Genomic DNA, 12,532 nt, shown 5'->3' on the forward strand with positions numbered 1-12,532 from the left:
AATTTCAGAACAGTACTGCTTTGATCTCCTAGTTTGGTGAAATCGAGTCAAGAAGTATAAAAAAAAGTTAAAAGTTAAGAAATTTCATTTTTTAGTATAAATTAAGCATTTTTTTATTGTGCATTTTATAAAATTACATGTCATCAACTTTGCTCCAATGCCTTTTGATTCCACGCTAATAAAAGTTTTGTTCAAAAAAATAGTACTGTATGTGATCTCGCATTATCCTGGTGGAAAACTATGCTTTTTCTAATGATCAATTCTAGTCTCTTCTGTTTGAATTCGTCACTCGATTTGTCAAGCTGTTCACAATAAACTTCAGAATTAATCGTGGTATTGTTGCTCAAAATAAACGATCCTTTTGAAAACCGATCAAACTGACAATATAACCTTTTTTTTTGGTGACTGTCGGCCTTCTAAGTGGTTTGAGCTGGTTCATCCTTTTTGGACCATAATCTCTTGCGGTTAACTTTCTTGCAAATAACTCCGCTTTCGTCGCCAGTAAGAATGCACTTCAAAAATGCATCACTTCTTTGGCGTTTGATAAACAGATCACATTCGCAAATGTTTAACTGTTTTGCTGCAAATTGCGGTCTGTGAGAACATGAGAAACTCATATGTTAAGCTTTGAGATTAATACTAGACGTTTCATGTGCAATCTTTCGAGTTGTTATTCGACTACTTACATCGACCAACGACTTTATTTCATTCACATCGGCTTCAAGACTCGTTTTAGAGCGTAGTGTGTCCTCAAAATCGAAAAAAAAAAAATTTTTTTTACAAACAAACCTTACTACACCACCTGCTTAAATATATAACGGTAAAGCGGTTAAGTGTGAAGATGGCTGCGAAAAAATTAAATGAGATCGGTTTTTGTCATCAAACGAAATTACTTAGGGACCGAGCCAATTGTTAAGGATAATATATTTCGAGGTTTCTTACTTTTTTAAAGAAAAGCACAGAAACTTCAAATTTAATGGGGAAAAGTTTATTATGATTCGAAAGAACATTCTTTGACATTTAGTTTTTGAAGATTATGTCTTTCAAATATTGAGTCCATCGTTGAGTCCAATTTTCGATGACTCTTTCGAGCATTTCGACTAATAAGTGGCGAATGACACTCGTGATATGTTGCTCCAAGGCCTGAACCAAAACAGGATTGTCCGCAAAGACTTCAGGCTTTACATATTCCCACAGGAAAAAGTCCAACATTGTGATATCACACGATCTTGGTGGCCAATCGACCAGCCCTAAATGTGAAATTATCTGCTCACCGAAGTATTCTCTCAATAAATCCATTGATTGATGCGATGTGTGGGAAGTGGCGCCGTTTTGTTGAAACCAAATGTCGCTGAGAACACGAGCTTAAATTTCAGGTATCAAATAGTAGGTTGTCATTACACAATAACGTTCGCCATCGGTGGTTACGTTTTCACCGGCATCACACCGTTGTTTTTTTATAAATGAAATGGCAGCTTTTATACCTCGTTTGGTTGCTCTTCGGCAATTTTTCTAGTTTACATCGTCGGAACGTCTTGGAACTTTTCAAAAGACCATAGCGGAGCAATGCCGCTAGTCGAGCGGCTTCAGTTTTTGCACAAGCTATATTTTGTATGCTTTCAATTTAATATCTCGACGTAAAATGCACCAAGTCATTCCATACGTCAGTCCGAGTTGCTGCGAACGGCACCGAATCGACTCTGCATGGTCTTCGTGTACACTCTCAGATACGGCCGCTATATTTTCTTCACTGCATGCTGGACGTTCGGTCGAATATTATATAATAATGAATGCTGAGTCTCAAGATGGGTGATGGTGTTGCCTAGTACGCTCAGTAGGCCGATTATGTGGACCATAAGTTAAGCAAAGCGCGCGATTCCTAACAAAACGTGAATTTTCAATGAAACCGAGCATTGGTATGCCAGACACTTGAATGAAATAAGTATTGCTAATATATGTTTAGGATTATGGTAAAAGTGTGTTTAGAAAGTGGGCAATATTTCGACTTTAAAACCATCTATTGACCATAGCTGTGAACAAAAATAGTTTAGGGTTTCTGCTTGAACCCCTTTTTGTATTTTATAACTGAATATTTTTAAAATTCTAATAGTATTTTTTAATTTAAAAGCTCTGTATTAATATATGTGACCTGGTCTACGGAAAGGGGGCTTAGGTTGCAAAAAATCAATTTTCACTTTTTAGTTGATTCGGATGGAAGATGAGATGAGACAGCTGTTTCCCAGAAAACTAGTTTTCGCACGTTAGCTCCCTTTTCGTAGACCAGGTCACATATGTTTTTCGCATATAATTTCTATGTACGAAGAACTTTTTAAAAATACATATGTATATGAAATCGAACAATTTCGAAAAGATACAGAATATCGAATTTAAATAGCTTTCAGCTTGCCTTCGATACTCCAAACATAAATTTATTGAATAATTGTAGCTATAAAATCACATTAAATAACCGTGGTTGCATATTTTTAGGCGCGCGAACATTCTGAAATGGATGAAAAAGCTGACGATTGTTCTCATCTGCTTCATCGGTGTAGCGCTCATCACCTACGTTATCATCAGCCTCTGCTTTAGCGGTAAGTGCACTCTCAAAGAGAGAAATTAGTTCATACCATTTGTTTATATTTCGATTCACTTCGCTTAATGTAAATTATAGTAGACTATTTGAAGAGCGCTAAAGATTAAAAGAAACGTAATGTCTTCGCGCATTTGCACTACACAAATTAACACCAACCTTATTTACTGATAATTTGCATTGCATATTTTTTCTCTTTCATTCTCCCAACTCTTTCGTTCTAAATAAATGCACACCACCTACAAAACAAATATACCACCGCCACGACCATCACCACCACCACCACCACCAACTCCACCACCCCTCTTCACTTAACAGATTGGTCTAAAACGTCAAATGCACAAAGCAACAACACAAGCATCAACAATGATACATCCTTCACTCTTCCATCCACCTATAATTCTTCTCTCTCGCCAGATGATGACAGCAGCAGCAGCAGCAGTAGTAGTAAAAATGGCGCGCTGGCGTCGAACTCAACAAGTGAAGGAAATGGCAGCCTATTAGCCGCTATTGCCACCACAACGGCGGCCACCATCGCCACAGCTGGTTTCGGTGACTCAGCGGCACAGCCCACTAACACATACACCGCCACCACAACTGGCGCGGCACCAACAACTACAACAGTCGATACTGCGCCCGGCACACCGCAAACAACCGCCAGCACAGCTGCGTCCGGCGCAACAACAGCAAAAAGTAGCGCCGCGCAACCGACGAGAAAGGCGCTGGTGCTTAAGGACTCGCCGCCATTGATAAGTGACAAATTCGAATCGAAATTGGGCGTTTATGAGCAGGCGGCTGTTTGCTCGGACCGAGAAGTTTGCAGCGAAATTGGCAGGTGAGTGACATAGTCCACGCCAACTTAGGAAGCAAATCTTTATTGATCAAAAACTTACTTGATTTCAAAACTAAATTAAATAGCATATTTAGCTCATTGATAGACAGTTTTGATGAAAAGTTGAGGCATATTCTGCTCGTAGAGGAAACGGTTACGAGCTGTGAGCATGCAACCCGATAGCGTTATCGAAAAGTAGGCCATTAAATGTATTTTAAAATGTGGCACCGCCTGGTGAAAGGAAGGCTTTTAAAATTTTATTTTCGCCAACAAGAAATATCAGTTAAGCATTTAATGAGCTACTGAAAGTGATATGCTTGGTTATAAATGGCCATAGCCATTTTAAATTGAGGCAGGGCAGGGCAGGGCAAAGTACATTAATTGGTTGCTTAATTTATATATGTAATTATGAAGGTGGGTAGCCAACATTATGTATCATCTCCTTTCAAGAATTTACCGTGAAGTTGTACTCCTCTTTTTCGTTACTGGCATAGACAATGCTTACGCGGTTAAAGCCGAGTTGGCAACAACGCGCCAATTTGAGATACCATCTGCACCTGGTACTGGTTATATTACAGCTGAATATTTTTATCAGAATTATACTCATTTAAAAAATAGCCTTGCCTGTTCGAAGTTACAATTTCAATGGAATTTTTTTAATGGAAACTTCCTTAAGCACGGTACTAAAGTAGACCGTGACAACGAAGTGGCACTCAACGAGTCGAGAATAATAGAAACAAGGTTTGCTAGAGTTTAGACTTGCAACTTTTTTGGATGTATTTTAGCTCTTTTAAAATTGAATAGGTACCATAATTTGACAATTTGTGATGTTTATTGTTATACGTACAAATCTAGCCTCTTTTATAATTGGTAGCTGTTTTAATTTTTTAATGGTTCAACAATTTTATAAGCCCTTTAGTTTTGAGTGAGAAATCAAGTTTTTCTTTGTAGAAAATCTATGTTAAGCGTTTGCGTCACTTCTATCATTCCTCAGAAGTTTAAATGCAGAGAAGCTAAAATTTCTCTGCTTTCAATCGCTTCAAGCGTAAAAACAACCAACTTCAAGTGTTTTTGAATACAAATTTTTCTAACGTATATAGTTTGTCATCTCACACACTCTCAGCCTTAGCCAAAATACGGCGCTCTCCGTAAGAATACATATTCGTTTTAGACTGTCCGTTAATATTACCTCCAGGACCTAAATGTCATTTCTATAGATACTATATTTAGTAGTACCTAGTACTTCAGCCGAATTATAACTTAATCTCGTACCAATTAATTATTATCGACTATTTCGGAACGTTTACTTAATCCCTTAATAGTTACATCCTTTAACATCTTGTGTGTGTGTCTCTCTGAGCTAAGCAGTCACATTTCTCTCCGTTACAATAAAAATTAATTGAGGCAAGCACTGTGTCTTAACGGTTATTGTGCCCTCTCCTCACAGAAAGTTTCGTGTTGTCACAACGAATCACATAGGCCCAGCACAGTAATAAATTCCAGTTCCTAATAGGTGCTACTGAGGCGATGTGATCCCTACTCAGATACATATGTATCTGCATATCCAAGGGCCTTTATCCTGCGTTTACAGACTGCCGTGTAGTCTAGCAACAGGTGCTCGGTAGTTTCCGGCTCCATGTCGTAGAACCGGCAGTTAGCACAAGAGATATATCCATGTTGAATTGGTGCTTTTCACTATGTTACTCGAAATATACTTTTTTGAGATACTAATATCCCGATACATTGATTGGTGCTTGATTTTCATACTGGAAAGATGGAATTTAAAATTCCGTCCATGTTATATGGAAAGTAGGCGTGGTTGTAGTCTGTTTTCACTCATTTTCGCGCTGGTGCATAGGAATGTCAAGATAATATTACGTACCAAATTTGGTAGATATCGGTGGAGTAGGTCAAGATATGAGTTTTTACCTAAAGGCGGTGCCGAATCCATTGCCTTATTTGGACATTGGCTTCTATAAGGCCATCTCGTACTATCTCGATGTCAAATTTAATGTCTACACGTATTTATTTATTGATTTGTCGTACTTTTAGTAGTTTTGTTAAAAAACCGTTATGAGGGGTCCGCCCACTCCCCTCATTTCCGATTTCATCCATTTGTACAGTGTCGGTAAAGAAGCTTAAGAAATTTGTTCTGAGTGAATTTGATTATTGTATTTTAAGTAATTAAGGAAATATGTGCATTAAACCTCTCTGTAGGCGAGAAAAGCTCTTTTTCTCAATATTTGAGTCTACAAGTGTTCCTTGCTACAGCAATCCCATGTGCCAAGCTGCAGTTTTATGTCTTAATTTAATGCTTAGTTTTGGCACTGTATAGATTTTCGTTTAACCTCGTTTGTTGGAGTGGCAGTGGTCCGATTACTCACACCTAAGAACTCTCTGTTTTGCCAAGGAACCCGTGTACTAAGTTTAATTACGATATCTCAATTTGTACCGAAATTATAGCTTCCACAGAGAGTCACTCGAAATTCAGCTTATCTCATCATTCTGATCCATTTATATATGTACATATGTATATATAACCCTAAATCTCTCGGGATTAGTTTTAAGTGATATAAACAACCGTTAGGTTAACAAAATTATTATACTACGTAGCAACATGTAATTATATAGTATATCATATAATAAGATATGTTTATAAGCAAATGCAGCTGCTTTTATCGCTTTGACCCACTCACTAAGATCTCTTTTTGTGCTTTGCATAGTCACATGCTCGATCAAAAGGGTAGCGCTGTGGATGCCGCTATCGCCACATTACTGTGTAACGGAATACTCACTATGCATAGCATGGGTATCGGCGGCGGCATGCTTATGAACATATTTTTGAAGGACACGCAACACGCTTACTCTATCGACGCCCGCGAAGTTGCGCCGTTCGCAGCGTTCCAAGAGATGTTCGATGGCAAACTGGAACTGTCGTTGAATGGTGGTCTTTCCATTGCTGTACCTGGAGAACTGATGGGCTATCATCGGGCGCACGAACGTTTTGGCAAGTTGCCATGGAAAACGCTGGTCGAACCATCGGTTAAATTGTGTCATGAAGGCTTCTATTTGACACATCATCAATGGAACGCCTTAAACTATCGTTGGCATCACATGAAGAACAACACGGTGTTGACGTAAGTAACAAATGCGAAAAAATATCTAACCTTTTTAATGCCTACATATACTTATATTTTGCAGCGATGTTTTCGTTAATGCCACCACTGGGCAGCTGTTTCCCGTCGGCACCAAAATAAAACCGCAAAAAGTGCTTTGCTCAACTTATGAGCTTCTAGCAGAAAATGGACCACTTGATTTCTATAATGGCACCTTAGCGCAGTTGGTTGTGGAAGACCTCAAAGATCTGGGCAGTACAGTGACAGCGTACGATCTGGAATCCTACTCCGCCGACATGGTCAGTTCAATAACAATGCAGTTGGGCGATGATATACTCTATGCGGTGCCACCAATTAGTAGCGGCACTGTTGTAGCCAATATTCTCAGCATATTGGAAGGTTTTAATTTAACTAAAGCTGATTTCGTTGGCGCCGAAAACGAAGCTAAGACGTTGCATCGCTTCGCAGAGGCATTAAAGTATGGTTTTGCAAAACGATGGGAGCTGGGAGATTTGCGCTTCAATGATGTTCGTGAGGTATGTACTTACTCGGGTAATGCCGATATTGTTTCTCATGTGACTTCACTGAGATAGACAATCGGCATTATGCCTGCAAGGTATATATGTATGTATATATAGTATTTTTTTGCTCATTCATGAACTGTAACTCTCTTTCGACCAATTTTTATCGCAATTTTCGACATCTTCGACCACCTCTACACCAGGCTCAACAGCTGGTTTTATTGGCGGCTTGAGCTGTAAAATATGCCGTACCTCCCAAATACCGCAAATTTTTTGACCCTAATATTTTTTTGAGTACGGAATGAGCATACGCGAAAAGATAAACGATGACAAAGTACACAAAGCGGTCTTTGATTATGGCGCACAATTTATGGGCGAAGATGATGCAGGCACCTCTCCTACAGTCGTTCTGGCGCCCAACGGAGATGCAGTCTCGGTGACAAGTTCCGTTAACGAATAGTCAGTATTATTGAGTACAACTCAACGAAGATTTTTTGAGTAGTTTCTTTCTAATTTGCTTCCAGTTTTGGTGCCAGTCAGGCGGGGCGACGTACCGGTATCGTGTTTAACAGCGCCATGAATGATTTCTCTGTGGAAGGCACATCTAATAATTTTGGTTTGCCGGCGGCACCGAGCAATTTTATTGATGCCCGCAAGCGGCCCATGTCTTCGATGTCGCCAATGATTTTGGCCGATCGTAAAGGTAACGTGCGTTTAGCGTTCAGCGCTGCTGGCGGCTCGAAAATCATATCGGGTGTTACTGAGGTGGCGGCGCGCTATTTGTGGTTTGGACAGGATATAAAATCAGCTATTGACGCGCCGCGCATCCATCATCAACTCGTGCCCAATGTGTTGCAATACGAATTTGGCCGATTTAGCGAAGTAAGTGGCATTAGGTAAAGGTTAAATATAATAATAATTGACTGTAAAATATTCGCAGGAGATCTTAACGCTGCTAAAGAACAAAGGACATGAGTTAAAACCATTCAAGGATATTGGTTCCGTTGTGTGCGCCATCGCACAAAATGATACCGCGATATATGCGAACGCGGACTACCGAAAACGGGGCGGCGTCGCTGGCTTTTGAGACCACCACCGTTAATCCTCAACGGTTTTTTAGCATAAGTGTGCGCTAAGTCCAAAATAAAAAAAAAGATACGAGATTATTTATTATCTACAACCGAGTCAATGAAACAAGTTTACACAAACACGAACTGCAAAATTCGAAACAATCGCGGCAGCCATTTTTAAGCTGTATATTTTAAGATTTGCATATAAATATATGTAGGCATAATTGCAGTAGGTAATTCTTATACAAAAACATAACAAAAACAAGAAAGATTAGCACTCGATTACTCCAATCCGAGCTCTAAACATTTTGGACACTTTGTACATTGTAGTATTGGATTTGTATTTGTAATTTGTATTTTTTTAAGTATTATTCTTAGCATTATTTCATATCATGTGCATACATACCTAAATACATACCAATCTATTACATACTATATACACGATTACCGAGATATTGCTGAATTTAAAACACAAATAAAGCTAATCAATGCAGGAAAGCGTATTTATCTAGATATTGAAGCAGTATTGCTGTAAGCCACCTTGTAAAATGCATTGTTTTCAAAAAACTTTAATAAAATAAATAGACGAAAAGCTTTAACTTCTACAAATTTATAATCAAAAATATTTTATAAATTGATAATAGTAAAAAAGGAGAACGAGATCAAGATCTGCAAGCGAATTTTCTTTGAGGCATAAATAAATTGTAAGGGTGATTAAAACGTGAGTTGGAAGGAAATGGTTTATGGTCGTACTTGATTAACATCGTGTGATTATACAAAGTTTTCCAATAAGAGTGATATGTTTTCTTTAAAAAACACACAAATTGTTAAGAAACTGCAACTGTTTTATATTAAATGTGAATAAAACATCATTCAAATGGCCTCCACGACTTCTTTTGCAAGAACAAATTCGATGCACCCAATTTTCGAATACTTTTTCCACTAAATCAAATTGTATGTCATGAATAGCACGTTCAATATTGACTTCTAAAGCTCGAAGAGAGTCTGATTTATTGCTAAAGACCAATGACTTCAAACAACCCCACAAGAAGTAGTCTAATGGTAATTAATCACAACTTCTTGGAGACCATTCAAAGTCACAATTTCTTGAAATAGTCGAATCTCCAAACTTTTTTCGCAATAATTCGGTTGTTGCACGTGCTGTGTGGCAAGTAACGCCGTCTTGTTGGAACCAGATGTTACCAAAATCAACTTTTTCCAATTGCATCCATAAAGTGTTGGTTATCATTGATCTATACCACTCTGCATGGACAGTAACGGTGTCACCAGTGGCGAACCAATGGCGAATACCGCAGTCGATGGAACGATGAGCTGTACGAGATATACGACGACACTGACATAGTTCAGCGAATTAAAAGACAGCGGCTACGTTGGCCAGGTCGTGCCGTCCGAATGGATGAAAACACTCCAGCGCTGAGAGTATTCGACGTAGTACCGTCATCGTCCATGCATTTGCACCATATAGCAGGACGGAATAATGAGTGATTTACAGAGTTTTGTTTTTGTTCGTCGGGAGAGGATTTTACTTCTCAATTGCCTACTCAGCCCGAAGTAGCACCTCTTGGCAAGAGATATCCTGCGTTGAATTTCTAGGCTGGAAACCACATTTTTGGTGGTTCCTAAGTAGACGAAATTATCTAGAACTTCAAAGTTATGACTGTCAATAGTGACGTGGGTGCCAAGTCGCGAGTGCGACGACTTTGATGACAGGAGATATTTCGTCTTGCCCTCGTTCACCACCAGACCCATTTGCTTCGCTGACCTATCCATTCTGGAGAAGGCAGTAACGGCGGGATCAATGATGTCAATATCATTAGCATACGCTAGCAGCTGTACACTCTTATAGAAAATTGTACCTTCTCGGTTTAGTTCTGCAGCTCGAATTACTTCCTCCAGAAGAAGGTTGAAGAAGTCACACGGAAGAGAGTCGCCTTGTCTGAAATCTCTTTTGGTATCGAACGGCTCGGAGAGGTCCTTCCCGATCCTGACGGAGCTTTTGGTGTTGCTCAACGTCAGTTTACACAGCCGTATTAGTTTTGCGAGGATACCAAATTCAGATATCGCGGCATAAAGGCAGCTCCTTTTCGTGCTGTCGAAAGATGCTTTGAAATCGACGAAGAGGTGGTGTATGTCGATTCTCCTTTCACTGGTCTTTTCCAAGATTTGGCGCATGGTGAATATCTGGTCAATTGTTGATTTGCCATGTCTAAAGCCACACTGATACGGCCCAACGTACGTTTGTTGATGGTGGGCTTTAATCTTTCACACAACACGCTCGATAGAACCTTAAACGCGATGTTGAGGAGTTGTCGCAGATTGTGGGGTCTCCCTTTTTGTGGATTGGGCAGAGCACACTTAAATTCCACTTTCATCCGAACATATTTAACAAAGAAGCTGATGAATGCTCCTTATCAGTTCTTCGCCGCCGTGTTTGAATAGTTCGGTCGCCAATCCATCGGCCCCGGCCGCTTTGCTGTTCTTCAGACGGATGATTGCTATTTCAATTTCTTCATGGTCTGGCAATGAAACGTCTGCTCCATCGTCATTCAGCAGGCTGGAAAAGTGATCCCTCCACAATTTTAGTATGCCCTGGGCATCGGTTACCTGGGCATAGGTCACCTCCTTAGGGTCTACAAGAGTATGCTCCGGTCTTAAAACCTTCTGTTAGTCGCCGCATCTTTTCGTAGAATTTTCCAGCATTACTCTTGTTGGCCAGCTTGTAAAGCTCTTCATACTCACGCATTTCGGCCTCTCTCTTTCTGTCTGCAAATGCGTCTCGCTACCCTCTTCAACTCTCTGTATCTATCCCATCCCGCACGTGTTGTGATTGATCGTAACGGTGCGAGGTAGGCAGTCTGTTTTCTCTCCACTGCGACACGGCACTTCTCGTCGTACCAGCTGTTCTTTTGCATTTTCCAAATGAAAATGGTCTATACAGTTAGGGACAATAAAATCATCCATGGTACTAATTTTCCGTTCTTAAAAAAATATGAATATAATTTAAATTCAACTAAAATATGTACATTTTTATTTTTTACTTCATGTCCAGTGCTATCCGCAGCAGTAAAAATATGGGAAACAACAATTCATAAATATTACAAAAACAAAGTTTAAATACATATTTGAAAAATTCGGAGGTGAAAGAAATAGAATCATAATATCTTACATAAAAAAATTAAAGAGAACTAAAAGAAAAAATTATTAGTACTTTGTAGCGTACCCTTTATTGTCTAATACAATACTGTGGAACAGAATACCAGACTTCACCTGCACCTTCTCTCAGAGTTCCGCCTTATTTATCACTTTAACGGGTCCAATATTTTTCTTAACAATTCCCCATAAGCTTTCGCTTGGATTCAGATCTGATGATTGCGCTGGACAAGCCATAACGCTAATACCGTGATCTGAAAACTATTTTTTGCAAGACCCGAAGTATTTTTCGCATCGCTCTCTTGTTGGAATTGCCAAAATGATAGGCGAATTCCATTCAGCATATGGGAGTATGAGCTTATCTAAAATTATAACGTATATATGGCGGTGCATGTATTCTAATATGCAAAAAATAGGTCTCACACCACAATATGATAACCAGTCGGGTAGCGGACGCACATCTCTTTGTTTTCTGGACGTCGGACTCATGTCCAACCATCATTTCTATCACATTAATTTTGCATTCAGACCTTAGAATGTTGAACCGTCCTTATTTAAGCTCCACCCTAATTAATGTTTCGTTTTGGAAACTGAATACGATTGCATCTATGCCCTGTTCTCAGCATTGGCACCTTTTGAGACAATGTGCCAAAGAGATTTTTCTCCTTAAACGGAATACTGGAAATCGCGCATCGACAATCTTGCAATATTTTTATCGACTTCCGTAGTAACTTCTTGTGCCTTTTTTTAACTTTTTTTCGAAAATTTTAAGGCCTTAAACATAATTTTTTTGGGCCATATTCAATATGTTTGCAATTTTCATTTGTATGAATGTTTTATATTTTCTAGGCCTCATGTAAAGAATACGAGAAACTTTTAAGGCTTTATAATGGAATCGAATATATATATAACCATTTAGTCTAAAAATGCATAAAATTGTCTATACAATTCCTTGGCCAAATAAATTCCGTTAGAATATTGTTCCAAATGACTTTATGCAGTACATAATTTCATCTTCCACTTGCCCAAAAGCATTAAAGGAAAAAATGAATAATATCTTCAAGACTGTGTTTCAACACGCTTGATTCACAAATCCAAAGGCAAAATTTCAGATTTCCTTCCAGATAAAAATCTGAGTAACCAAGAACACCTCTAGGGCAATCAAGATAAGGAAAGGGTAGTATTTTCTTCAGGAAAAAGTGTAATAAGTTCTTTGCTTGTATAACTTAGGA

The 12,532-nt window shown here is 39.0% G+C and overlaps 2 protein-coding genes across 2 annotated transcripts in view; both read left to right on the forward strand.

Moving 5' to 3' along the window:
* Positions 1 to 8,728, forward strand: part of LOC126759997 (scoloptoxin SSD14) — a 45,580-nt gene extending 36,852 nt beyond the window's left edge. The window contains exons 3-9 of the mRNA XM_050475313.1: positions 2,488 to 2,591; positions 2,909 to 3,425; positions 6,146 to 6,559; positions 6,624 to 7,104; positions 7,355 to 7,518; positions 7,584 to 7,941; positions 8,000 to 8,728. Of these exons, the coding sequence (XP_050331270.1) occupies positions 2,488 to 2,591; positions 2,909 to 3,425; positions 6,146 to 6,559; positions 6,624 to 7,104; positions 7,355 to 7,518; positions 7,584 to 7,941; positions 8,000 to 8,146 (2,185 nt within the window). The 3' untranslated portion in view covers positions 8,147 to 8,728. The remainder of the gene's footprint in view (positions 1 to 2,487; positions 2,592 to 2,908; positions 3,426 to 6,145; positions 6,560 to 6,623; positions 7,105 to 7,354; positions 7,519 to 7,583; positions 7,942 to 7,999) is intronic.
* The window catches only part of LOC126759960 (uncharacterized), a 410,786-nt gene that overhangs the window by 350,597 nt on the left and 47,657 nt on the right, over positions 1 to 12,532 (forward strand). The gene's annotated exons all lie outside the window — the stretch shown is intronic.

The sequence above is a fragment of the Bactrocera neohumeralis genome, chromosome 5 (assembly GCF_024586455.1).
Source record: "Bactrocera neohumeralis isolate Rockhampton chromosome 5, APGP_CSIRO_Bneo_wtdbg2-racon-allhic-juicebox.fasta_v2, whole genome shotgun sequence".
In the NCBI taxonomy this organism is placed as follows: Eukaryota; Metazoa; Arthropoda; class Insecta; order Diptera; family Tephritidae; genus Bactrocera; species Bactrocera neohumeralis.